This window comes from Echeneis naucrates, chromosome 17 (genome assembly GCF_900963305.1).
Source record: "Echeneis naucrates chromosome 17, fEcheNa1.1, whole genome shotgun sequence".
Lineage (NCBI taxonomy): Eukaryota > Metazoa > Chordata > Actinopteri > Carangiformes > Echeneidae > Echeneis > Echeneis naucrates.
In genome coordinates, this window is record NC_042527.1 from 14,486,131 (window position 1) to 14,513,828 (window position 27,698).

The window sequence follows — 27,698 nt, forward strand, 5'->3', positions numbered from 1 at the left end:
TTCAGAATAAATGAATGAAATAAATCTATTGTCGGAGAAATTAAATGTGCAAATACTGCTATTTTGTTTCTTCCCCTGTGATGCGGAAAGATGTGCTTAAAAAAACAAAAAACAAACTGTGATTAAAAGGTTGATAACAGAGCTGAACATACAGAGTCCGTAATGCAGCGTGTTGGCAACAGAGACTGTTTCTTTTTAACCAGCTTTTCATAAAAACTGAAAAAAAAAAAAATATATATATATATATATTTTTGTATTTGAATGTTTCATTTTGTGTGTCCGTTTTTATCCCCTCAGTTATTTGACTTTGAAGCGTGGACAGCTCAGCAGTCTCACTGCTCTCCAGACTAACACGACGCTGACCATTTCTTCCAGATTATCACTTGTTGTCGACCTGCACCTTGCTTTGTGCAGCGGTTACACAACATTTATTTCTCATTATTACATTACATCCAAAAAGGTGTCCAGATACGGCACATTATCGACTGTCTGGGTCACAACCTTCAAAGGCCCAGAGGCAACATGAAGTTAGCGCCACCTAGTGGGATCAGCTCTGCACTACACATGTTCTGCACACCGGACATGGTTGAATAAGAACACATTCCCAGCGGTTTTGCTTCCACTGGTGATTTTCCTGCACTGCTCTTAGTCACACCTTATATTCGTTGGTTATTACGTTGGTATCTCATCTTCACAACATCCCAAATGCCCCCCCCCCCTCCTACGTCACAACATCTGTAAGATCACTGAAACAGATGTATATAAATTAGCTAAAGTCAGATCTAACACCAACACTGCTCACATGTTGCTGAGTCACTAATTTACTTTGAATATTAATGACAATTGGTTATGATCACTGTATGTGAGATTTCCAGAGTCTTAATTGTAGTTTTAAAAGTTTATTCTCCTACATTCCTAAAATAGGACCAGAAAACTTCTTTGGCTATTGCTCAGATCACCAAGGATGATGCCATTAATGACTTTATTCTACTTATTTCCCTTATCTCATCCATATTATAGTTAACATTGTATTACCTTAATGAAAATTATTAATCAAGGGAAGACAGATATATTCATAGTAAATTCAAGTGTTTCAGCATTTCAATGAAGTAGAGCTCCTTTTGAACTGAGGCCAGTCAAACTTTGGAGCTAAATATGAACGAAACTGCAAAAAAAAAAAAAAAAAATAATGTGTTAAAATAATGTTCAGCTTGTAAAGATAGATGCCAGATAAGTTCATTCATTAGCCCCGCTCCTTCAGAGTAATCAGTTTCAAAAGTATTTCACAAGTAAGTGCTTTATGCTCATTTCATCTCCACCAGCACATTCCCACCCCTCTGCCTCCGTCTCTGCAGCCTGTCCATCCAGGTTTTTCCCCTGAGCAAACAGACGGACATCATGGCACCTCTGTGTGCCTGCGGTGACCTCACCGTGATGATGATGTCACTTAGTGAAATACCATTCGCCCAGTGTCATGCCCCACAAGCGAGTCTTGTCATTGCTCTGCATCATAGGCTTCAGTCAGACTCCTGCTGTTTGACATAACACAGCCACGCTAACATCATGCAATACACAAATATTGAATTCATCACATTTTCATTACTTCACTCCCTTTTCCATGAATATTTTCCTTGTGTACCATGAAGCTGTTAATACTCATTTGTGCATTCGAGAAGCTGCAGCAAATACACAAGAGATTTCATGGGCTCCAGAATTGAAATATGCAGCTGTATTGTGTACACATGGGACAGAGCCACTAGATGTCAGCATTGTAGTGGAATCACAATATCTATTGTCACAGCCAAAATTAGAAAGAGACAAAAAAAAAAAAGGGGGGGGGGGGGGGAGAAAAAAATAAAAACCAAACTGCGTGGTCCATACATGGTATTTTCTATTTTTGGTAATTTTTCCAAATATTGGTAATTTTTCCAAATATCTTAAATTTTATCAAAATTTGAATTTTGTAATTAACGTGCAACCTAAAAAAAAAATCATGTGAAGACTGCTCAGTTGAAAACAGCATGTAAACGATGTGCAGCCCTACCCAACATGTGCATTTCCTTTTAAAATACATTTCATCGTATGTTTCTTCGTTCTACGCTCACACCAGCCCCGTCTATGACCCAGTGCCGCTGCAACGATGCAGATTTCCCTAAGTGATAATAGTCATCTTGTATTATTTTATTGTGTTTAGAATCAACAATTTGTATGATTTTGATGAGATCTGAATTTTTCTGATGTGGATTTTGCCACTCTGCTTCCCAGCTTCAGCTATTCTGTTGCGTATTCTGCTGTCTTACGGTAGATGTCCTTCTTCTGTGAGACAGAAGCGGACTCAAACAAGACTCCTGTTTGAGCTATAATCTTTCCAGGAGAAAGGGGGAAGAGTTGTGCCTCAGTAAGTTGCAACACACCCCACAAGCTCACACCTGGAAACAACTCATAACTTCCCTCTCGTACTTCATTTTCCAGACATGGGAAACAAAGCAAAGGGTCTTTACTTTATCTTCAGGATGGGCATTACCACAGGCGTTGACGTCCCTATCTTGCCTGCCTGCCTCTTGGTAATACAGGGTGTAAAAAGGCTTCTGATAAGAAATCATGGGAGACAACTTCCAATCTTAATGTAAACTGTTCTGTGAGTCTCTGAGGTCAAATTTGCCGTGTTTCAGCTCAGTACCCGCCTACAGCACATCATCATATAGTATGTTCGCTGAGAGTAAGCCCAGATATTTAGGCCAATTGGAACCAGTGACAAATTTGGGAAATGAAGTGGATCATATATTTAAAAAGGCATATACAAGATGCAAGATCAGAATTTCTTACAACAATATTCATTCCAGACTTATTAAAGTTTCATAGTTTGACTTAAAAAAGAAGCAGATCTCAGGTGTGTAGGAATATAAAAATACATGAATAAAGAATAGCATTTCAATGGGAAAAGATCAAGGACCAAATTTGGGGTTTTATGTTTACTGTTCCCTTTAGTCCCACAAAGGTACTTTTAAGTAGTTAAAAGTTGTTCAAAGCCAGACTAACAGAATATAAAAGAGGGGAAACAAATGTCTGGTATGATTTTAAAACTAGATATTAGCAACTGATATCTAAGCAAATTGATGCACCCGAAGGACTAGAACTATTTCTCCTGTCAACATGTTAAGCCTGCAAAGTCTCATTTTGTTCATAACTGAAGTCATAAACAGTCTGATAGTCTTGGGTCAGGAGGCTTTGCCTTAGAGGGACTCAGATGCCGCTGTGTTAGCGCTGAGGTCACACATTAAGCAAGCAGGATGAAGCCAGAGAACAAGAAGAGACAATGCAGCTTTAATTACAGGGACAGCCCTGGATGTCATATCACGGTGCAGTGTTTTCTGTCAAGCACTGAGAGAGAACATTTCCACTTCTCCACCTTACTTCAGTCCTCTGTTCATCCCTGGACTTTTCCTTACTGACACTTTTTCTCTGGGTCATCTCAGGTCGTGATCAGCTGAGAGGGAGGCTGAACTGGATCCAGCTGCTCAGCTGGACTCTTGTCTTGTTTCATTAATGCTAAGTAAAGCAGATCGTACCAGCTGTCATTCATTCCAACAACTCCACATGTTGCTCTTTCCTATTTGGTATGTGTCTACCATGTCCTCCATCTACCTACAGCAACCTGTAATTTCCTGGCTCTGACTCTTCACATGTCACAACCTTCTTGTGTCACTGCAGACGATTCTGTCTCCAGTGAAATGTTGTCAACCTCGATGAACGGCCGTGTTCCTTATAAGTAAAGCAAATAGAGAGTTGCAACTCTGTAAACACCGTTCAAGCTGAGTTTTTCACAAGCTGCTGGGAAACCAAAGACCGGATCGGATCATATAATGCAACGTTTTCAATAAAAGACATTGTAGGCCGCGGTTTGGTGTTAATGTCAGGTGTTAATGTCACTGTTTGTAAGACAGGAAAAGTTAAATGTGTTCTCTCGCAGTTACACAGCAGCAGCTTGGATGTGCCTACTTAAACATTTTCAAGTAAGGACAAGTAGCCACATGCACACATGCAATTTGGCTCAAGTGTGTCATAACACTTCACTAGAAAATGTGCGCAGACCATAGGTTACATGCCACAAATGAAGCACTGGGAGTGAATTCCACGATGGTATTTTTGTGATAGCAAGGTGCTCCTCTTTTTATCTAAAATTAATATTTGGGTCTCTGCACACCAGGTGAGTTTGGAAGACACAACTGGACTTGAGCTCTGTGATCTTCTGAGGTGTGAGAGGAGTTTTTTTGGTGGCGTCTTCGTCTGATTTTAGTTGTGTTGTTAATTATTTGGGAAGTGAAAGGCTGTTTCTTTAATCACTGTTAATCTCCAGGGTGCCTGGTGTGTATTCTCCCATAGATGCAGTCAAACCATATGAGGAGACTGACAGTGCTCGTACTGAGGATTCAAAAACAACAGCTACCTCTCCAGCCCCCGAGGACAGACTTTTCCTGAATCCTGAGAACTGCTGCACATGGTGCACCCGACGCCTGAAACAGCAGAGTGGCGCAGACGCACCGTCAGCCTCCAAACCTAAGCCACAAATTATGTCTGGTACATGGAAAAGATCATGTGGCCCTGCAGTAGAGTAGGGTTGGTGAGAACGAGGAGTTTGGTGGTAACTGGGTTGGGATTGGACGGATACGATTTAAATTCCTCTCCAGGGATGTGATATCAAGACAAGGTCAGACCAAGGCTAATACATAAGACTCTGAAGACAGGGAGGAGAAATCAAATCTTTGCTCTTTATTCAAAATGACTTTTTTATATGAAATGTAATATTATGTTTTATATGCACTCTGTAGGCTGCATAACATTAAATGAGATAAAATCTGTCTCGCATTAAATTAATCATCTCCATCCTTCTGGATCTCCTCTGTAGAATATTGGAAATTCACACGCAACAGGTGCCTTGACACAATGTTTGTCGAAGATAATGCGCTTTACGAGATTGCTCCTTTTATGGAAATTCCTCAAACTCCATCAACATCCTACAGCACATTCCATCTCATTTGAATAGTCGGTGCTCAGACTAACCTCAATGCCCAGAGGACCGTCATTGTAATTGCAAAGAAATGTTACACTGCAGGCTAATCTGAGCTGACTATTCTAGTCACACTTGGAGGTGGAACAAAGCTGGCTTCTCTACACCCGTCCTTAAGGGTGACATCTGATACGTCAGCTTTTCAGGGGCATCTATAATATTCACCTCTAAAATGCATTTTCTTTCCTTATCTATGGGGTGGTGGCTTCTGAGATGAATCCTAGCGGCAGAAAGTGGCAGAGTAATGGACGGTAGTATCACCAACAACAGGAAGGGAAACACTCCTGACGGAGATGAGCGTTCATTACCAAACAAATTTCTGCTACCACTTCAACCCTCACAGGAGAGCTGTTAAAAAAACAAAACAAAAAACAAACAAACAAAAAAAAAAAAAACACGCTTTGGCCTCATGGATGTGTTCCCTCGACATCAGAATGAAACAAGCTCTGTTTTGTTGCTTGCTGGGTCTGAGTAGAGGGGCAAGTGTGTTTCAAGAAGGGTGTGGGAATCAATTATCCCACTCAAGAGACATGCAGGACCAGTGGGTATTGCTTGGGATTAGTGTCCATTCTTGTCATGTACTGACAAACCCTCCTGCTGATCTGCTTAAAACCAGGTGTTATTAAGAAGCAGGGCCCTCTCTGGAGGCCTACGAGCTTTTGAATAACTGCCCTGAAGAAATGACTGACAGGCTTATAATGTTGAAAAAAAATTCATTCAAGTGCTCACCTGTTTTTCTTCTGAAGTGATGTTGACTGTGAGTTGAATGTGAAATCAACCAAAAAGCAGATTTAAAAAGACTTATGCCCTGAGCTGACATAAGTCCGTGACATTATCTATCAATAACCCTGTTTGAACACAGTTAAGCTCCTTTTTTTACATTTAATAAAAACAAAAAACAAAACAACACACGTACACACACGCGGTTTGTCCGATTGGAAGATTTTCAGTTGCGCCTTACTTCATCATTGCGTTGTAAAACATCGCTCCTGTTGCCCAGCAAGCTTAATGACAATTCTCCCCCACCCCCACAAAACCGCAAAATTTTACGACCTCCGATTTTGATAAGTTTGTACAGTTTTACTGCTGTTTTCATTCCTGGTGTGCAATGAATCCTGGGATAGCTCGGACTTTGAAGTATCCACCCATTGGATCCTACATCGCTCAGGAAAAGAGGGCCGCATGTTTCGTCCACATTTGAAGGAGTGTTCAACAGATCCAACCTCTGAATTCAAACACTGTTCATTTTTGTGCCACTTAAATATGGATGAAATATGAAGCCATTGTCAGAAAATAACAAATATTACTGGCGATTTCTCCACTTGTTTCTTATTTGTCTAAAATAAACAAACAAATTAGAAGGTGTAAATTAAGAGATCTTAAGCGTGGCAATTTTCTTTTTTTTTTTTTAATTCTTCTTAATTGTCTTTAATTCTTGGAAGAAAACCTTCCTTGGTGCGGCGACTCAACCGGGAGTGTTGACTAATAGTCGTGTAACTTTTGTTCAAATGTGCAAACATTGATGATCTGTTGATAGGAATGAGTGACAGTGATCCACTTTCAAGTGAAACATGCAACAATAATTATCAAGTTTGCTCACTTTGCTCTTCAATTTAAGACGCTATATTGTTTACACACAGAAAGCAGAAACTTGGCTCAGTGAAGACACTTGGCTCCTCTTTGACTGTTTGTGATCTGTGGTAAACGGGCTGGATATTGTTTGAGTTCAGGAATGAATAGACTTCATCCCAAATCCTGGCAGGAGTGTTCCCCCAGGTGTAGATGAGAAAACCTGGACCCTTCCCAAGTTCAGATGCTTTTCTCTTAAGGTGCCAGAAATCAAGGTGTATGAAGACACAAAAGGTTTCAGGTGGTAGCTGAGCCACTGAAAGGTGTTTACACAGGAGTTTAAATAGGGTTGTCCATGACTAAAGACATTTTCAGCTGGTGAGCAGTCAGTTATGCAAAGGTCAACTTTAGTCAACAAATATGGAAATATTGCTGTCATGCCAGTGAAGTATCCTGGAAAGAATAACTAACTGTTCAGTCTATGTCTGAACATAAGAAAATAATGAGGAAAACAAACAATATTAACCTTTAATTCTTTAACTGATTTGGCAAACAAGTCATTATTGGATCGAGTGAAGCTTCCCTGGATTATGTGTTCACGTATTGTGTGAAGATGGAGCCTAATTTTCCAAAACAAGAGTGTCAACACTGATTGCATGTTAGAGAAGGTTGTCTAGGACAATAACTAAAGGTTTTGATAATCTCGACATCTTATGCAATCAAATGCGTAGGAAGATTAAATATTTTTCAAGAGCAGGCCTGACAAACAGTTGGGATTACTTGCAAGAATGATTGATAATTTGCCAATTGATTTATGGTGCTCAATATGATATTTCTGCAAAGTGATTAAAGGTCTTGTCCTCTGTTCTTGTGAAATTGCCTAGAGTTATATTTGCTGACTAATTTTCTTTTTTCGTTGTGAACTGCGGGTGAACTCACCTCAGCACATGTGGTTTAGTGGAACTGCTCACTGTGTCTCGTAAAAAAAGGCAAGACCAGACTGATATTTCACTTCCACAGACAATCTTACACCAGAACTAACTATAGGCCGGAAGCCGCATATGCAGCATACGGTGCATTTTTCACCAATGAAATCACCACAGATATGACAGCGAATGCACTTAAATTCAAATTCCACAATGAACTTTGAGGTTGAACTCGAGTTTATGTAAAAAAAACAAAAAACAAAAAAAAACCCAAACATGTTTATGAAATGATAATGCTGATGGACGTTTAAGTACATTTTACTGTGATCTAACTGGAGTAAATCTCACTCATTTTTCTACAGCTGATTTAGTTACAATGTGTGATATTCTGTAAATTCGTCAAAGGCAACAATGGCCTGCAATAAAATGCACATATGCAATGAATATGTCCTTGCCTGATATAGACAGCACCTATTTAGGCTGATACAGAGTACAGATATGCCAAAAAGTACATTTGAAATTTGAAAAAATAAATCTCAGCCAAAGGTCCAGTTACAGAAGAAGCATTTGATCGCGTCACACTATCTTCTTCAGTTTCACTTCAGATTGTTTCGTCAAAACTTTGGTGGAGTTACCTTTTTCTGCAGATATACTTAACAACACGTCACATTCTACACAACTTGGGTAAACTGGTTTGTAAAGTTCATTGAAAAGGCCAATCTGTACCTTCCCTTTCTGGCATGGAGGAGTTTGGAAACGATAGGCCGCCTCTGTCGGACTGACCTCAGTCTGCAGACACAGAGACGGTCCTGTCAGTCATTGATGAGGACAAGCAGGAGGATTGATCTGAATTGTGAATCAGTTGAGCTCTCTGTGTATTTCCCTATCACTCCCCCCTCCTCTCTCTCTCTCTCTCTCTCTCTCTGCCTCTCTCTCTGCTGATGGGAGGAGCGCAGAGCTCCTCTCTGTATAAGAGGTGTTGAACATTGGGCAAAGGATTTTACACAGCTACTCAGGAGAAACGAAATGATCTGCCCTGGAGCCGCAGCAAAATGCTGGATGGACACCTACTCCTGGGATGGTTATCATTCACAGTTATAGTGCATCTTCTCAACCTGCCTGGACCAACCGCAGCATATTTCGGGTAAGTGCTGACCGACACAACCAGCCGAGTCCATGATGCTGCTTTCATTGATCTGATTGGTTCCTGAACTGCGAAAGCCGGCGAACAACTTTTATTCCCCTTTAACTTCAACCAAAGCGCCAAACCGAGTGTGAAAACTTCTGTCTCTGCCAGTAGCTCTGGAGGAGGGAGGGGGGGGGGGTTGATTTTGATTCATCTTCACACATGTTCAGATTGATATCTGACTGCGGGTAAGTTGCGGGTCACTTGGCGGAGGTTGAGCAGCGCTCAGCGGCTTCACAGCTGGTGGCTGCAGCAGGTTGTCTGCACATGATTTGGCCTCACTAAAGCTGCTGACAATCATCTTTTTCTTTTTTCTTTTTTTTTTTTAAACAAGCAGTGTCAGCAAATGTCTCAGCAGGCAAACGAAACAGTATAGCCCATCAACACGGCATCTATTATAAGGTATATGATGGCAGCCCCGCAGTAATGTTGGCCGGCCGGAGTTCACCCCATTCTTTCCCCGACAATTGAGTCAGCGGGCCGCTGTAAAGGATCCCCTGGCCCGCCTGAATGGCAGGTGATTATTTTTCACAATTTAAAAAAAAAAATAAAAAATCATATCCTCAGTCGACTCTGAAAACAGCCGAGGAGCGAAAGGTGAGTGTATATATGCCTCAGACTCAACAGCTGGTAACAATAAAGCAATCTGGTGGCCGAAACGTCTGCTCAGCTTGCACAGAAAAATCCCCCATCCAGCATAAACATCACACAACTCCGGCAGGGGCTTTTTCTTTCTCCTTTTCTTTTTCTGCTGCCTCCATCCAGTTTAAAAAACACTCTGGAACACGTGTCGGGAAATTAATCTGTATAAAAGATCTAGCCCTTCATGAATCATGTCATATACACAATAATGTTTAACTTAGAAACAGCAGAAGGGTGTACATTTCAAAGTAAGTCATTCCCAGGGAACGCCTTGGATTTAAGGTGTAGCCCACTATGACCTCCACCTTAGAGCGGCTACTAATGCACTGAACTCAGTACCCTGCTCTGCTTCAGAACATTTTCAGCGTGGGGAGGCCAAGGTCATTCAAACAAGGGTCAGAGTGTCAGAGAGGAGAGCACCTGGAGTTTTGATCCAAAAATCAAAATATAGCTTTTTTTTTTTTTTTGGGGGGGGGGTCCAATATTAGTTTGTCCAAATATGTGTGTTGATGTGGGTTGTTAGTGGTGCTGCAAACAGCACAGAGGTGCAAGGAGACAAATGACTGTAGACTGTGGAGTGATGACACTTGAGGCCTTTCCAGCAGAGTCAAATTTATGGGAGGTATGGGTGTTGTGCCGGATCCAGGAGTGTTAGGTGATATGGGAACTGTTGTGAATCTGCAAGTCCCCTCAGGGCCTGTTAGACCTGTTGAGCTGCAGAAGGGGGTTTTACTTTCTTCAGCTTATCCTAAATAAGGTAGAGAGGTCTGGAGAAAATACAAACAAAAAAGGACAGGCCAGCCACGCAAGGATGTCAGTTTCAGTGAGCTGCTCGATTAAATTCTGCCTGAATAAGCCGGATGGTTGTTCTTCACACCCAGTTTTTCACATCTCTCGGTAAATGTTGTTCTCTTGGGTGTTGCACCAAAGTGTTGGCACTCATCTTTGGAAAGTGTGTCATGCAAACATCCTGTGTGGCACCTGTAATAGCGCTGCACGCTGGAAACAGTAAAACGTCATCATCTGTAATGCACATGCATATATCAAGTGCTTTCAATGTCTGACTCTGCCTGTGGTTTCGTTGCAGCTCTAAGGTTGCAGTAGGAGCATAAACGTAAACCCTGCTCTCTGTTTCAGCCCCGCTCCCCGTTGCAGTGTCGTCCTTGGTAAGCAGTGTGTTTTTAAAGCTGACATGTCAAGTTGGCACTCACATCAGCCTTAATGGTACTAATGGTAATGTACATTTACTTATTCAGTTCGCACTTGTTTTCAGCCCCGTCTGTCAGTCTGTTCTCTATCTGAGGTCCGCGTAGCGCTGAGAGACATGTGGTATTACAATACTGCTGATTTATTATTCTGCGGCCCAGTGAGGAGAGAATATGAATGAGTGTCAGTGAATGATTTAACCCTGACGCTGAGGAACACGAAACATACTGAAAGAGGCTGCACAGGTGACACAGATACTGAATGTGACTGCCCCGTGGCCAACTTCCCAGAAACCTGACACCGGTCACACTCCAGCACAGTCCTGCTCAGCTTTGACTGTGGGACATACTAACATAAACCTGTTCAAATAAATATTCCATGAGCACGAGGCATCCTAGGGCCTCCTGGGTACTGATTTACTCAAAATAGAGGGTCAATGTTGCATACCCAATTTCCAGAGTGCGGTGGAGCGTAAGTGTAACATAAACACAATCTCTCCTGCCCATAGTCTGCGCAGCTGAGGGTGGGGTGGGATTCCTGGCGTAGTCGAGCACTCGCTTAAATTGTCATCCCTTGCCGCAAGAATGTGAGCACTCATTTTCCTTCCCTCAGCCTGTTGTGGCAGGTGCTGGTTTGGCTAAATCCGTTATCATTAGAGTTTGAACGGGAGATGTGCTTTGGGCTTTCCTTTCGCAGACTTGCAGGTTACAGCGCCTTCGCGAGATATTGCAGGAGAAGGAAGTGATTTGTCTGCTCGGTTGACCCCAGCGGAGTCCTATCTGGGAAGACTGTGTTGGTTTCAGTTTTGAGTTTTTAGTAAAAGGCATTCTGCGGTCTTGTAAACTGCGCTGAATGTGCGCACTAACACTGAGTCAAAAGTTTGTTTTTATTTAGCTCATGTGTGACATACACAGGAAGGCTGCCCACAGCCACGCAGCTGGGATTTACCAATCACTGAGGCACCACAGCATCCGGAAGAGGCAAATATAGCGGTTGCTATCACTTGCTATTTAATTACTGTGATATCCTTAAACACTCTATCATCAGTTTGTTCCTGAAGTAGAGCCGGTACCCTTTTAGATGGTATTATTGTTTTCAGCGCTCCATTAAGTGAGGCAGCATGCCAAAAACAACAGGATAACAAATGGGATGTGTGTAAATTTACTGATGAGGAGCGATTTTTCAGCAAGCGGCCGTAAAAGGTTTTTATCACTCTGCTGAATTAGTTCCTGGTGGGTATCAAACAGCAGTGCGTTTTAAAACTTTAAAAGAGCCTCATTTCTTTCGCACAGCACGAAAAAATGTTACAAGTTGTTTTTTAAGCTCCTCCATGTAAACATTTCCTTTGGTTCTCCTTCTCCCCTCCAGTCTTCTGGTTTGCCTGCCTCATGTGCGTGCCGGCATCCCTGCAGCGGTTTGTGGGGAGCTGCTGGGTGATTACCACTCATTAGGAGCAGCAGAGTTAGTGTGGGTTCAGACTGGCGTTGCCTGGCAGACAGTGGTGGCGGCCGTCTCATTACCAGGCCTGAAGGACTGATTAGCCCTGACGTGCAGCAGGGTGGGGAGCACCGTTGATAGAGGGATTTCCCAACTTCATAGGATATCCTGCAACCGCAGCCACACCTCAAAGGGTATCACTTTACTTTAAGCCAAGAAGATAGGATCCTCGCAGCGCTGGCGGTGTGACTGTGTAGTGTGGTGAGATCACACAAAACCTGGGGGCTTAGATGAGACCCAATATTAATATCTCTGAGGAGAGAGAGCCTTGTTTTTGTTTATATATTACTATATATCAGTTTGATACATCCAGATTTGGGCTTTTCTTTGAGTGCTCTGCTATCTGATATCCCTCTAGAAAGGCCTGCTACACCTGTGGATGCCACAGGGTGGTGCAGTGTTTTCTGGGAGCGCAGGATGGTCCTTCATCAGCACTTTGAAAACTTTTTTTGTGTAACACTATGAGAGTGGGAATTGAAATGTGAAAACATCAACCCTAAGAGGCAGCCATGTCTGTGTAAATGTAATGTTACGAAATGAAAACAGCTCCAAGTGCGCTTGGTTGTGGTCAACCTGCTTGAGGTGTACAAGAGAAAAAAACAAACAAAAAACAAAATCACCTCCGTGAAGAGAGAACAGTGTCTAATCAACACTGATTTTACAAACATCAGAAGCCGTAGAAGTTGGTGCACATACACCGTTTGATTGTTTCAGCTGCATCTGTAGTTGTCGTTTTTTTGGGGTTTTGGGGCTCACTGGACTAACATGGCCGTGCTGAATGCTGCTGAAGATTTGGTGAGGCTTTTAAAAACGAGTTTGGCCAGCTCACATCTGAGAGACTGGTGTCATCAGCGGGCCGAAGAGACTGCAGCTAAGCCACATTTGAGTTTAAAAGGACGGCAGCTTCGGCTCAGTCCCACAAGTCAGCTGTGAACATGATTGGTGGATAGTCTGAAGATATGGGAGGGTAACTCCCATTGAAGGAAACTCTTGTTGGCCGAGCTGCACATGATGATCTTTGCAGATGGAGCTGGAGACATGGGCAATTTGCAAAACAGGAAAACTAATATAGACTCAAGATACTTTTAGTGGTCAGGCATTGATGAGATGATGCTAGTTAGTGAGACCACTATGTCCTGTGTTTTCCATCGTAAAACCGCAGGCAAGTTTTCTCTGCCTAGTTTGTGGGGATAGAAGAGACACAGCACTTGACAAATGCTAAGATTAGTAGACTGACAAACCCTCGGTGAAGGTTTTGGTCATCTGTAGAGTATCTGTACATTTCTCACGCATAACTCACGTAGATGTTTAGATTTTCTTTTTTTTTAAAAAGCCTCTTCTGACAGCAGCCAATATAAAATAATCTAAAACATCACATCTGTTTGGAAAATATGTGAAATTTCATAAATGATGAAAGAAAGCTGATGAAACCCTTTCTGAACAGGAAGGTCAGACTGTTAATGTACTTTACCTGGATCTTGTATAAACGTAATCCTATAGGATGACCTGACCTGCACTCAGATACTCGAATGTGTGCTTTAACTAAATCAGCGTTATTATATAAGATAGCGTTTGGCCCATAAGGCGTGTTTATCCATAAAAGCCTCAGCACTGATTTGACAATGGACAGTGAGACACGCTGACATAAATGAGCACGGATATCATACATTTTTTTTTTTTTTTTTGGTCCCAGTTGCATGATGTCCAACTGTTTGCTTCTACTTGCAGATAAACGAAGTGTGTGTCCGTGCACAGACCCTGACACTTCAGGTTAACAGTAACCCACGTTTGACTTCATAATTACTGTCACAGCAATCCTCTGAGCTCCAACATCTCACTGCAGATCAAATACAATGTGTTCTGTAGATCTCTCAGTAATAAGAGTAAATAACTGTTAATGAACTCAGCCACTCGCAGTTACTGAGGCATGAGTGATTCAAAACAGCTACTGTTTTGTTTTGGACTTTGTGGTTTGACTTTGCACGCTTGGTTTATTCACAAGTGTTTTTTTTCTTTTTTTCTTGGCACAACAGAAACTAGCAAATCTGATATTTCCAGTTTTTGACATTTAAATTTGTTCTTTTGCTCTTCTTTTTTTTTTTCCTCTCTCTCTCTTTTAATTTCACACAGTTTGTAGGCAAAACTGTTGTGTTCCGCCGCCAAATAACCACAGTCTGGGTCTTGTGTCAGCATGTGCAAAATGGGTGAGAGCCGAGTACAGTATGTTTGCCTGAACGTGTTTGGTGCGTCGGTGCGCTGGTACAGGGCCGCTCTGTGCCATGGTGTAGGCTAGAACAGGGGAGTCATGCGGACACTGCAACGCGCCCAATCTGTGCCAGTCACACAGTGACTATAACTGAGCTGCTGACCTTAGAAGCCTTGAGTTCTCACATAGCAGTTAAACCTCTTATCATGCCCCACACTCCCTTTCCCAAACCTGGTCCTGTAGTCCCTACTGCTCAGCTACCAGTGCTTGCGTTCATGGCTATGGATTAAAAAATTAGTCTGAACAGTGACTGTACTTCCTTTTTATGAATTGAAAAAGAGATATATTGTTATGGTGTGACTTTAAGTGAAAAAAACTGAATGAGAACACACGGATTGAAAAGAAAGTCTGCCTATTGCATCATGTCATTCACATTCACAATATCAAGAGAGTCCAAGTCCGGGAACTTGACACGATCGGTGGGTTAGTGGGAATAGTCTGATGCGGCCTATGTGGGTTGTAAATGACCAGAATGGACAGCAGATGACATAACTCTGGGTCATATCCTGTTAAGTCATAAAAGATAACGGACTTTCCTGCTTCACAATGTGAATAGCAGTGATTCTAAATGCAGTTGGACATTCTCACCAAACAGAAACACTCATTACCTAACTAATGGTGACTTACTAAATCCCAGGCCCGGGCCACTTTGTTTTGTCATATTTCTGTGCTGTGTCAGTCACAGCTTGTCAGGAGTAGTCACAACTCTTAGCACTTTCAACCAGTCACTAATCTTATCTTAGCCTCATACATAATCGTTTACTCTTTCCCCCCATTTCTCGTCTTAGTGAGTTTGAGAAAAAAAACTAAACAAAACAACTTTGTCACTCCACAGAAAGTGCCTGAGTTCAGAGCAGGATTCACTTCTCTTCCCTTATAAACGTCTTGGAGGTGGACAACAGCCTGGAGCCTCCTTCCACCAGAGAGCCATTCAACACTGATTCATGGTTTCTTCAATTATTCAAGCCTAAGCCGTGGAGCACATTGTCAGCCATAGTTAGAGTGAGCCAGAGGGAAAACACCACACACACTCACATTCCTACTACCTCTGGCATGGCCTGGGCCGTGATACACCAGATGGGACTTGGGCAGGGTGGTCTGAAGTTCATCCAACATTTCTGAGAAAAACACACACTTTTTTCCCCCCTAAAGGAGCATTTTATATCCTGTTAGTGCAGGGGGGAAAACATGAACGAGAGAAAAGGAGATCAGCACTTGCAAGTTAAATTTTCTACAAAAACTACATTTTTAGTTTCATGTATAATACGAACTTCTTTTTTTCCCCCCCATCTATTATACACAGATAAACCTCCGCTGAGCACGGTAGTTTGTCTTCATGACAGTTGAACTGTTCCCGGACACATTTTCATGTCTGTCATTGTCTTGTGTAGGCTGCGTTTGCAGACAGCGGTGGTTTTGTCTAGAGGAGGCTTTGTTTTGAGCCAACAGCTGGGCGGAATGATTGGCATTCGTTTAGAGTAATTGACCAGTGGGAATAGGAGGAGTTTGGGGAAGAGGAAAAAAGGAGGAGGAGAAGGAAAAAGGGGGGTTGGTTGCTTAGTTGTGATCTAGGAGACACCAGACCACACAACCTGCAAGTTCAGGCTGATGGAGAAACTGCAGCTTTTGTTGCTTTTTCTGCCCGGGCGCGTTCAGCCCTGACTGATTCTCGTAGGTGTTGACTTAAGGTTGTAAGTTCCCACATGCACGTGCACGCGTGCGCACACTCAAATGCGTATAAATGGTAACTGCATACACGAATGTTGTCAGCACCCGTTAGTCTGGATTGAGGGGTGATAATAAACAGATGAATTCATTCTTAACTATGTATCAGGGAAAACACCAGAAATATTTGTATTTGGAGACTTCCTGTAGCTCGACAATGATTTTGCACAACAGAGCTAAAAGAGCTTTTACAAAAATCAGCGATTTATCAACAAACAATCATTTTAAAACATAACAAACAGCAACATTTTGTATAAATGGGTTACAACGTCATAGTGTATTCAGGGGGAAATTTTGCAGTTGAAAATTTGTTAGTCTCCTCTGTTGGACCAGCTAGCTAATGACAACTGAATATCTGAAGCAAACTTGCAACTGGCCAACATTAAAGCTATCAGTAATATATAGGTTTAATGAATTTAATTTATTTATTTCAGTATCCTTAGTATCTTGTGGCGTTCTTAAAAGATTCATCAGTTTTCAACATTATAATTTATTTATTTTTTGATCCATTAATTGTTTCAGTTCACAGCCTCTTGTTGGTAAAGTTGACTAGTTGGAGAACTTGATCCATACCACATGTGGTAAGCTGCCTCTGTTTATCTATGGTTGTGTGGGTATATGAGTAGCACCGTCAGTTACAAAGCTATATGTGTTTGTAGATTATATATGGAGCGAGCACTTAAGTCAGGCTAAGAAAGTTAAAGCATATGTTTTAACTATCTAAGAGTTTAGGTATTATTAAGTTTCTTTAACTATTTACATACCAAAGAAGTGAAGAACGGGCAAAATTAGCAGGCAAAGTCGAGTACTGGTCAATGATTTCTCCGAGAAATTGACTCCTCTGCTCTGTGGCGTAAAGCAAGGCCTCCTCAGCCAACCCGCCGCATTGGAAAATGTATATAAAGTCAATGTCACGGGCAATGCGAGGTGCTGACAGGTGGAGAGAAAGGCCTAAACAAACAGCAGTGTTACTAAGTGAAAGACAGTGGTGGAGGCGCTGCATGAGTGGGTCAGTGGTGTCTGAGCGGAGTGCGTGGAGGCAAGTGTGCGAACGGAAAGCAAAGCTGAGCAAACACCAGCAAGAGTTAAACCTCACGCAGGATAATGAGTTTTATACGTTGGAGTTATATTCCACGTGTAGCTGATGTTGCCGTGCCAACACCTCAAACAAAAACACTTACAGAAAATGATCCATGGTGTGAAAACAACCGTACACGGTTTTACTCTTAATTCAGTACGGTGCCAATATTGGGTTTGGTGCCATTTCCCAATCAACCAATCAAGTACTGTTTAGAAAAGAGAGACAGAGAGTTTTGGCTGAGAAAAAGAAAGAAAAAAGCTGTTCATAAATGTTTGATAAATTCTTTCTTCATCCTTTTATTGAACAGTTATCTCTCAATGGGAATTTTTGTCACTGATTGCTTCATCAAGCATATATTCCACAAATGTTATCAATCTGAAAATGGACAAATTTGATAGAGAAAAATAATCCAGTCATAAAAATCTGAGTGATACGGCAAATCAGTCAGACAATTCTTTTACAATTTGAAAGAGTTGTACTTATAACTCATGTAGTCTGTTAGGATGATCTTTATACGAAGGATTTATTATTAAAAAGTGACTGGACCCATTTAATACAGTCATAAAACTCACTTGGTTTTTAGAGATGACATGTGGCTGTGTTTTTCCATTTTTCCCACATAAAAGTGGTCAATAGTTAAAGGAAAACATTGAATTGCGAAGACCTAGGTTTCTTTTTTTCCATTTTCAGATTTGAAGTTCAGATGTGTAATGATTTTTGTGATTCAACCACTGTTCTGTTTTCCAGTTCTTTTTTTTTTTTCCCTCTCTGACTGAGTTGACTGAGTTCATTCCTCAGCAAACAGCAGGGTGGTATATATATATATATATATATATATATATATATATTTTTTTTTTTTTTTTTTTTTTGTTTGTTTTCTGTACATCACCATTTTGGAATGTGTTGTGTGACTACGGGAGTCAAAGTGCTGCATCTAAGGAGAATATCATCTTCAATTTCCAGCAAGTCTAAATTAAAGAGTGAAGAGTGATTGACATTTAACACCACTCTCCTGCAAATATCAGAAAAAGTACAACCACAAAGAACAGAGTAGATCACAGACAGGACTGGGTAAACATCGGTGACACTACGGTTGGAAAGTAGAGTCTTCTCCTGAGGTGTTTCTCCACTCTTAAATCTCTCCCCTCTGCACTTTGCCTTTGGGCTGTCTTTGCAGCTTTTTAACACAAAGGCATGTTTCTAGCACAGACAGTAGCGCTGGGATCAGTGTCATGTCAACTTTGGCTTCCCACCAGCGCTGCTCAGACCCTCTCTCTGTCTCAGACAGTCAGACGTCACAGAGACAGTTGAAGCCTGCCACTCTAATGGTCTCCTGTTTTGGCAGGCATGTGGGCTTTTAGAAGATTTTGATGCTGATATGTGCGACCATCCATGTCCACTGAGGAATGTGCGCGTCACTTTGGTGGTACTGAGCAAATGCTTATGCGCAGTACAGCTTTGCTTGGTAATTTGCAGATGCGTGCTGCAGTAAACTGCCTTCCTGTGTAGCGAGGATTTGGAAAAGAGTTTGGAGTTTTCTTCCAGACTGTTGCTTCAAATGGATTTATGCAGGTACTCCACGTGGCCCCATCATTCAAACTCCGACTGTGCTCTTGCCATAGAAATGTTGTGAAACGGCTGTCAGTCATATGTAACATACTGGGTCAGCTGGAACTGTTTGCTTTGGCACCTTGAACATATTTCCTTGGCGTTGTTAACCCAGCGTATTTTAACAAAGCATGAAACAATTAAGAGGAAAATGTCAGTTATTCAGAGAGACCCAGTTTTTGTGAAATGTGTATGCCTCACTCTGTACTCCTCTAACCATACATATTTTTTTTTTTTTTTTTTTTTTTTTTTTACTCTGAGTCTGTTGGGAGACCAATCTCTGTCAAGACACAGCTTGCCAGGTTTCCATTTGAAAATTCATAGCTGTCAGACAAGTTAAGGAAAGGCAAACAAGTATTGTAAAGAGGAAACCATTTGACCCAATCTGAAAGCAAATCCTGATTCCTCTTCTTTGATTTGACTGCTCAGATCCTCAACTAGGCTGCAAATACACTGAAAAGACAATATCTCATGGCATATGTGAGCTATTAAGTCCATCGGTATGAAATCCTCCACTCGAGGGGAAACATTTCAGTCAGTTATTGGACTTAATAAAACAAATCTCTTGTTGACGAACTTCGTTGACCTTCTGCTGTTGACTGGATGGAATGTGAGTGGTGACAGAATCTTCTCCAGTAAACAGTCATGAAGTAAAAATGTAGCTCACCGGTCAACACAACTGGTACATTAACTAAACTGGTGTGGACGTCCAGGGAGTCCTGTGCTCCTTTACAGCAATATTGTAGAATAATTTCTTGTACACTCATGGCAGCTTTCCCATTGGCTGTGGTTACTCTTGACACTCATTTAGTTGAACTTCTTTAAGTTTAGTTGGGTATATATTATGTTGCACACCCTTAAAGGGATGATTGGTTAACAAGCACAGACTGTTGACTTAAATTCATCGTAACAACAGATAGTGATGGAAACAGAGTGCATCATCTTCCTGTTATTTGCCTCCGTTCACTGTCATGTAACGGACCTGTGGGACATACACCACAAAGCTAGAAGCTCTTTTACAAGCATGAAGACGAACACCGCAACCTGTCAAAGTGCTGCATTTCATCTATGTAGCTTTAAGCGAGGTGTCAATCCATACACAACCAGGCCTTTTAAATATCCAGAGTTTGTCTGCAAAGACACGTCGGCCTTCGGACTTTTGTGAGTTCAGTAAATCCATTTATTCTTCAGTTATACTTTAAGGGTGTAAAGGAGGCCAGAAATTATACATAATGAACAACTACAATGCCAATCCTGTCAGTTGGTGTGACCAAAATTGTCACAGGCTGACAGTCATGTCCCCTGTGTGTGTTTATGAAAGTAATGCTCTGCGTTCCCCATCACAACCTCAGAACGCTGGTTGTCTGTTTTGCCAGCAATGTGGCAGTCCCTGCTTTGTGTGTTTTATATATGCTTCCTTTAAATAAACTGACGAAAGGAGAGCAAGTCTACCACATGTTCTCCATACCATGTTTAGAAGTGCGACTTACGCTTGTTATATTTCAAATGGATTGCAGCTTTAAGACCCTGAATACTGGACTTTTGTTATGGGGACTTTGTTATAATGAGTGTGTAAATCCTGCAGTGTGATCATGTTCAGTGAGTGACATTCCCCCTCAGGATACAATCTAAATATTAAACCAAGTATCCACTGGCTACTGTTTCACATACATGCGGTACGACTGTCACGCTCGCTGCATGCCATTGTTTAGAATATGTCCTCAGACTGGCCGAACACCTTATCAACCATAATACACAAATTACCGTCGCAATCTAAATTTCACAATACTGCGGGCAGTGAGCTGCTGGTTCTGTTACAGATGGATAAAACAGTTTCAGGAACTTTGATAAACTTGAGAATTGCTCTACACACAGACATGCCTGTGTTGGAGGTTGATCTCAATCTCCAGCAAATGTTGAATTTCCCCTGAACATTAACCACCGAACATCAGAATTCATTTGAACATTAACCAAACTTTTGGGCATTATATGCCCCAGCTGTGCTTCCTGTGCTGTTTATGTAGTATATCTTTGCAACTCTAATTGTTTATCCAGGAAGGTCGGCATCCTGTGCTTTATTAGATGCTTTATCAAGATGTATCCACTCCCTGTTTGCACTGTTTGAAATGACCGGACCGTGTCTATGATCTTTCCCTCCAGGTTGACAGGTAATGAACCGTTGTCTATCCTGCCACTGAACTCTCTACCAGAGGAGAACCTGGGCAGGGCCCACTACAAGCTGTGCGACCGGCTCAAACTGGAAAAAAAGCAGCGCAGGATGTGCAGACGAGACCCGGGCGTGGCGGAGACCCTGAGAGAGGCCATCACCATGAGCGCCCTAGAATGCCAGTATCAATTCCGCTTCGAGAGGTGGAACTGCACCTTAGAGGGGCGTCACCGAGCCAACATACTGAAAAGAGGTATGAGCAGGTCTTGGCCTTTTTAAACTCATGCAGCATGCAGCTTTTGTTTCTGCATTCATTCCTCCCTTTTCTTTTTTTCTCACTTGTCATTCTACTGCACACTGCAGGATTTAAAGAGACAGCCTTCCTGTACGCCATCTCCTCGGCAGGCCTGACCCACGCGATGGCCAAGGCTTGCAGCGCAGGACGCATGGAGCGTTGCACATGTGACGAGGCCCCCGACCTGGAGAACCGCAAGGCGTGGCAGTGGGGAGGCTGCGGAGACAACCTCAAATACGCTAACAAGTTTGTCAAAGATTTCCTGGGCAAACGCTCAAACAAGGACCTGCGTGCACGCGTGGACATGCACAACACAAATGTGGGCATGAAGGTAACGAGAGGCTCTATGTCGATGTTGATTTACTAAGGAACATTCTCAGCCAGTGAAAACAGCTGCATGAAGCTATGAAAACGCTTTTCTGAGTCTGAGAAGTGAATTTAATAAATATATTCCTGTCATTGGTGGATCACATGACCATGTTGTGAAACAGGTCATTCATATCTGTAGATCCATGAGTGTTTTAGCATCTTTCAGCTCAGCATTTTGGTTTTGCTCTTCTCTCTTGGATTCACATTCACACAAACATGACTTTAAACGTTCACAATTCCCAGTAGGCCAAAAATAAAAAGAAATTGAAGTATTTAGTGAAGTTTAATTTATTCAACTCTAGCTTTTCAAGACAGAGAGACAGAGGCAAAAGTTGATTTGTGTTATTGAAAGTGTATTATAGAGCAGAAAGCGAAAATATCTCAGCCTCTGTTGCTTTAATTTGTCTCTTGTGAGTCCCCCAACATCAAAAGTGAAATATTGACTTGTTGGAGTGACCTTTTAATGTTTTAACTTTCCAGTCATGCCTTCATTATCGTAGCTTATCTGGAACTAACAGTAATAAAAAAGTATTATTACTATTTTATTAGCTCATAATTTACCTTAGCATTAAACTTGATTTAAGACAGACAGTTACTTTTGTATATCTGTGTTATGTTAGAAAAATTTGGGGAGTTAACATCAAAAGGTCATCTTAGTTTTGTTTTTTATTAAAGTCATAATTTCCAAAGCAACGATGTGTACATGACGCACTCATAAAAATAGTTTGAACAGAGGCCAGACTTCATTTGGACTCACGGACACTATTTAAACAGAAATGTTAGCTAATTGCTCACATGAATCAGTTTAAACGGTGGGAAAACTGTGATACTACAATGCTCTCCGCTTCAATTATGTCGACAAACATCAACATGAAGTGCCAAATCCCGGATACAGGCTCCTACCATATCTTTCATTTAGCCATTGTTACACAGATTAAACATTACAGTGCTGGTAAATGACTGCTGTCCAAGACAAAACACACTGTCCAAACATATGGTTTAAGCGACCACAGGAGAATTTAACATGACCACGAAAGCATGACACTGATAAAGTTATATGTGGGGCATCCCGGGAGAGAGAGAGGGTGAGATTGTTACACCAATACTGTTGAGTTTTGAACCGCCTTCATTAAAGCTAGAAAAAAAAAAGAAAAGAAAAAGGAATTTAAACTAATTAAAGTAATTGCCACTGGACTGGAAATTTGGAGAAATCTTAAAGTGCTCATTAGTCAATATTTGGTTTTCTTTTTCAGATTAGATAGGCAAAGTCTCTCACTTGCCTTCTTGCTCAATTCAGGAATTGTTTGTGGTGAGCAAATATGGGTTTTTCATCTTGGAAATAAAATAAAAAACAGGGTACGGTCTTAATCATTAGAGCCAAAGCAAACCTAAGGCCTGGATGCTGTTGCTTTTGCTCGGCTTTTCTCATATTGTAACCATTTTCAATTTTGGTTTTCAAAGTGAATTATAGTAGAGGCACACTTCCCAAATGTTAGCAGACACAAACCTCTCCCAGAAGACCAATGTAGGCTCTTCCTTTTCAGCTTGACTCTCCAAAAATCTAATTTCTCAGGAGATTATATTTGTGATAAAAGATTTATAGCCTTGTTTTTTGCTCCTTCTCTCTCTTTTTTTTTTTTTTTTTTTTGTTATTTGCACATGTAGTGAGGTGTACCACATTCATTCAGGATGAATTCCCACACGGAGAAAGAAACTGGAATGTGCTAGTCTCTGCATCCCCTCGACTTTTAAAAGCTGACCTATCAAATTTTCTTGACCTGCTGCTGTGATGAATATGCACTTCCTGTTCTCCCGATCTCTTTCACAGCCTGAGAAAAAAAAATGTTGATGCTATCCAAACCTCATTGAAGACAATGTGTTATTGTCATTGATTTTTGCACACACTGCCTCTGACAATGTGGTTGATGCTTCAGTGAACTTTGGCTGACTGTTACAAAGTGAAGTAGCTTGAAGACAACATGTAGTCCCCCCCCGACAATCTCAATTTATCACTCGCCATTATGATATTGTGCATTTACATATTTCAGAAACAAAGACTTGTATTTTCTGCCAAAGTGCTCGCTTGACCTGCTCACAGTACTATTACGTCAACTACGAACACGCAGCGCCGTCTATATGTGGGTGCTTGAAAGGAAGGAGCTCCCCTCACTTTTCATAATAACAGTTTAATCAAAATGTCATCCATGGTTATCATAATAGAATAAGTCCTCCCACCGACCATTATTCACTTAGTATTTTATATGCAACCTCAGACAAAGTGTTATATTGTTCTCCTTTAGTTCACGACCAATAAGTAAAGCTCTGGTTTTCCCTTTTATTAAGAAAGGAGCAGTGAATGTACTAACTTTCCATTACATCTATGTTCCTCCCAAACTACTGAATATCATTTAATTTAGAACATATTTAGGTAATTTGACTCCTTGAACTGCTGCTTACTAAACAGATTCTCATTAAATTCTACAGCTTTCATTAGATTTGTTTTATGTTTCACGGCAGTTAACAGTGTTGCTCTGCATCTGCACCAGGTAATCAAGGCAGGAGTGGAGACCACTTGCAAATGCCACGGCGTCTCTGGTTCCTGCACCGTCCAGACCTGCTGGAGACAACTTCTGCCCTTCCACGAGATCGGAAAGCAGCTGAAGCAGCGATACGAGACCTCTGTCAAAGTTGGCAGCTCCACCAATGAGGCGACAGGGGAGGGAGAGATCTCCACGGGCCGGAGCCAGCTGCAGCCGCCGCAGCAGCCGCAGCCCCTGCCCGGTCTGAACGATCAGATCCCTCGCACTATGGACCTGCTGCACATCGAGGACTCGCCCAGTTTCTGTAGACCCAGCAAGTACTCATCGGGCACAGCGGCCCGCAAGTGCTACAAGGATAAGAACTGCGAAGCTATCTGCTGCGGACGAGGCCACAACACTCAGAGTAGGGAGGTGACCAGACCGTGCCAGTGCCAGGTGCGCTGGTGCTGCTACGTTGAATGCAAGCAGTGCACGCAGAGAGAAGAGGTTTATACCTGCAAAGGATAAACCAGCCAGCAGCCTTTTGCAGTGGAGCAAGTGAAAGATGGTCATCTTGAAGAGGAGTGGTTGCTCTTGTTGTCAAACATGGCTTTGCTTTCGTGTCTGAACAAAGAGGAACGAGCCGATGGAGAAGCAATAAGCACTTTGAGGGATTTCTGAGGGTTGGGGTTCAGAGGTCCTGTGTGACCCCCTGTGTCCGGGGCTTGCAGAATTTAAAAACCCTTTCAGACAACTGGGTCAGCATCTCAAGCTTTTTGTCACAGTGTTGCCTTGAAGAGAGTAGCTTTTATTTTCCTATTAACAAAATCCATACACATCTTCAAACAAGAAAATAGAAAGAAAACAACGATTGGCATCCAGTTATAGGGGAGCCCCTTCAAAGACTGTAACACCAACAGACTGGTTTTCTGAGAATAATGGCGTATGTATGTCTGTCAGTTTTTACATATGTGTTTGTATGTGAGCACGCGATAGATAAAGGGGGGGGGGGTGACGGCAATGAAAACTATATTCAGAGACTGCAAAAAGAAAAAGACAGGGTGTAAGATTTATTCTACACGCACATATTTACACACGCACACATTGTGTGTTTGCATATCTATGTACATAAATTCAGTTATATTGTAATGACACTATACAAGCCACTTATCTAACTATGTTAAAACAAACCACTAACCACACAAATATATGTTGTTTGTGTGTTCTCGCTCATTCTTTTTCTTGATTCATGTTGACAAGGCCCTTTGGAAAGCAGCACACTTGTGTCCGTCGTCTTGCTGTGGATAATTTATAGATCCTATGGGACTACTCCTTCACAAGGAGGAGGAGGAAAAAAAGTTAAAAAAAAAAAAAAAAAAATTATAATAATAAATAATCATTTTTTTTCTTTCTTTTTTTTTTTTGTAAAATAATATGAAGCTGTTAGTAAATGCATTAACAGAAAATAACTAAACCAGTCAGTTTAGGCTATTCTCGGCCTTGAGCGAACCAGTGTTCAGGGAATAACTTAAACCACTATATAAAAAAAAAATAAATAAATAAAAATACTGCAAATACAGAAATGATCCAAGTTGGACATGACAAGAGCCTTGCTATTATAGCCAGTAGCGTTGCAACAGGTGTTTATTTTATCCAGCAAATGGTCCATGTGTGACTGAGATCGAAAATCGTGGAGCTCTGCAGAGCTTAAATCTACATAAGGATTTGAATGAGGAATGTAGCCCCCCCGACCATTTCACATCCTCACTCCTCCTCAGCTGCCACGATTTGATTGAGCCATGTTCAACGCGCAGACGTGCAGCATTTACAGTGGGAGCTGCATCTTTCAGTGCACGCATTGGGGCACTCAAGACGGAAATCTAGCTTGCGAAATTGGTCAAGTGAAGATGAAATTATAAGCCTCATAGCTAACATAAATATATTTTATGAGAATAATGTTTGCATAGTGTTCAGCGAGTTGAGTCTAAACGCAAACACTGGGGTTCTGCTAACACGCTGTCTTCATTCGGATGTCTGTTTTTTAACGGCAATGACAGCTTGAAGCAGTAGTTTGACGTTTTGGCAAATAGACTTATTTTCTTTCTTGCATAGAACAAGGAGGCTTCTGCCACCAGCTAAGTTAGCCGTTTCCTCCTATTTGTCTTTATGCTAGATTGAGGGAACCAGTTATTGGCTGTAGTTTCATATTAACCGGACAGATATGAGAGCAGTATCGCTTTTCTCCTCCAATTCTCAGGAGGAAAGCGAATAAGTTGATATTCCAAAATGTCAAATTATCACTATAAGACAACCATGAAGTCAAAGGTTTCATTTCATGAGAAATGCCTGCGCACTCACAAATGCAGACAATAATATTTCATTGTATTCTCAGTACTTAGCTTCTGGGTACGTTATGTTAGATACTATAAGATATAGGACATTATATGCCTTGTTTTCAATGGGTGTGAATTAACTACTGAGTGAGGGACCCAGCTTTGTATTATAGCACCATTCACGCACTGAAGCCCAAAAGCCCTAAAGTATTTAAAGTTCTGTATTTATCGATACAGCGCAGTACAGTGTCTCTCTTTAAAAAAAAAAAAAAAAATGTAAATAGCAATGGTTTCTTCTCCTGTGGTATAGAGACAAAAGTGAGGCACATGTTCCATTCTCACAAGCAACTGAAACAGAAATTGGTAGCAAAAAGAATCGGTGGAAACAGCACCCGGCTGTTGTAACAGGTTGTACAGTGTTAAGGATGATACCAAACATCCTTAAAAGATCCAAATAGATGGTTAAATGTTGGAGTAATATGATTATCATGCATGATATTTGAACGCAAACCATTATCCCGTGTAGCAAAATCATTTTTGGGGAAGAGAGCTTTGCTCAGCTTCTTTGTCGTGAGGTGAATTCCAAGCATTTTGATATGAGGAGGCCTGCCAAATAAAGACTGGTCAAAACATATACATAGAACTTTGCACGCTACATGGAAACCATAATAGCTATGCTGAGACTCGAAGCATAAATGCCTGCTTCCCGCAGCTTCTGGTTGTGTGTGTGTGTGTGTGTTTTCCCCCCCTCACACACGCGCACACACACACACAAACACTCCTCGACTCAAACACACTACTATTGAACGGATTCAGAACAGACATGACAGGAATACCAAATGCACACCAAGTGCATTTTTGTTTGTTTATAGATTGTACATAGGCCTAAATTTTCTCCCGGGGAGCATGATGCAGCAGCCAGTGGGTTTTTTAGATGTCACAGTCATCCATATCCTCAAATCCAAAACTCTGCACTGTTTAGCCGTCAGTGGATCATGTACAAAATTCTATTTTGTAGAAAGGAAAAAAAAAAAAAAAGATAAATTATTTTTAAATATATTATGAGCATGTGTCTAGTGTAAATAACATCAAAGTCTAAGTTGATTTTATATCCTGTATTTTTTACTCTATTTTTCTTTTGGGGTGTTTGTTCTATTTGGGGTGGAGGCTTCAAGAAGCAGTGTATCCTTCAAACATATTTCATTTTGTATCTCAACGTTTGCTATCTAAGCACTAACAAA

General features: G+C 41.4%; 1 protein-coding gene across 1 annotated transcript; it reads left to right on the forward strand.

Moving 5' to 3' along the window:
• Nucleotides 1–8,584: 8,584 nt before the first annotated feature.
• wnt9a (wingless-type MMTV integration site family, member 9A) lies at nt 8,585–26,732 on the forward strand. The gene is made up of 4 exons (XM_029525689.1): nt 8,585–8,707; nt 20,935–21,194; nt 21,305–21,567; nt 24,152–26,732. Exons 1-4 carry the CDS (start codon nt 8,616–8,618, stop codon nt 24,650–24,652), a joined length of 1,116 nt encoding a protein of 371 aa, XP_029381549.1. The 5' UTR covers nt 8,585–8,615; the 3' UTR covers nt 24,653–26,732.
• The last annotated feature ends 966 nt before the right edge of the window (nt 26,733–27,698 follow it).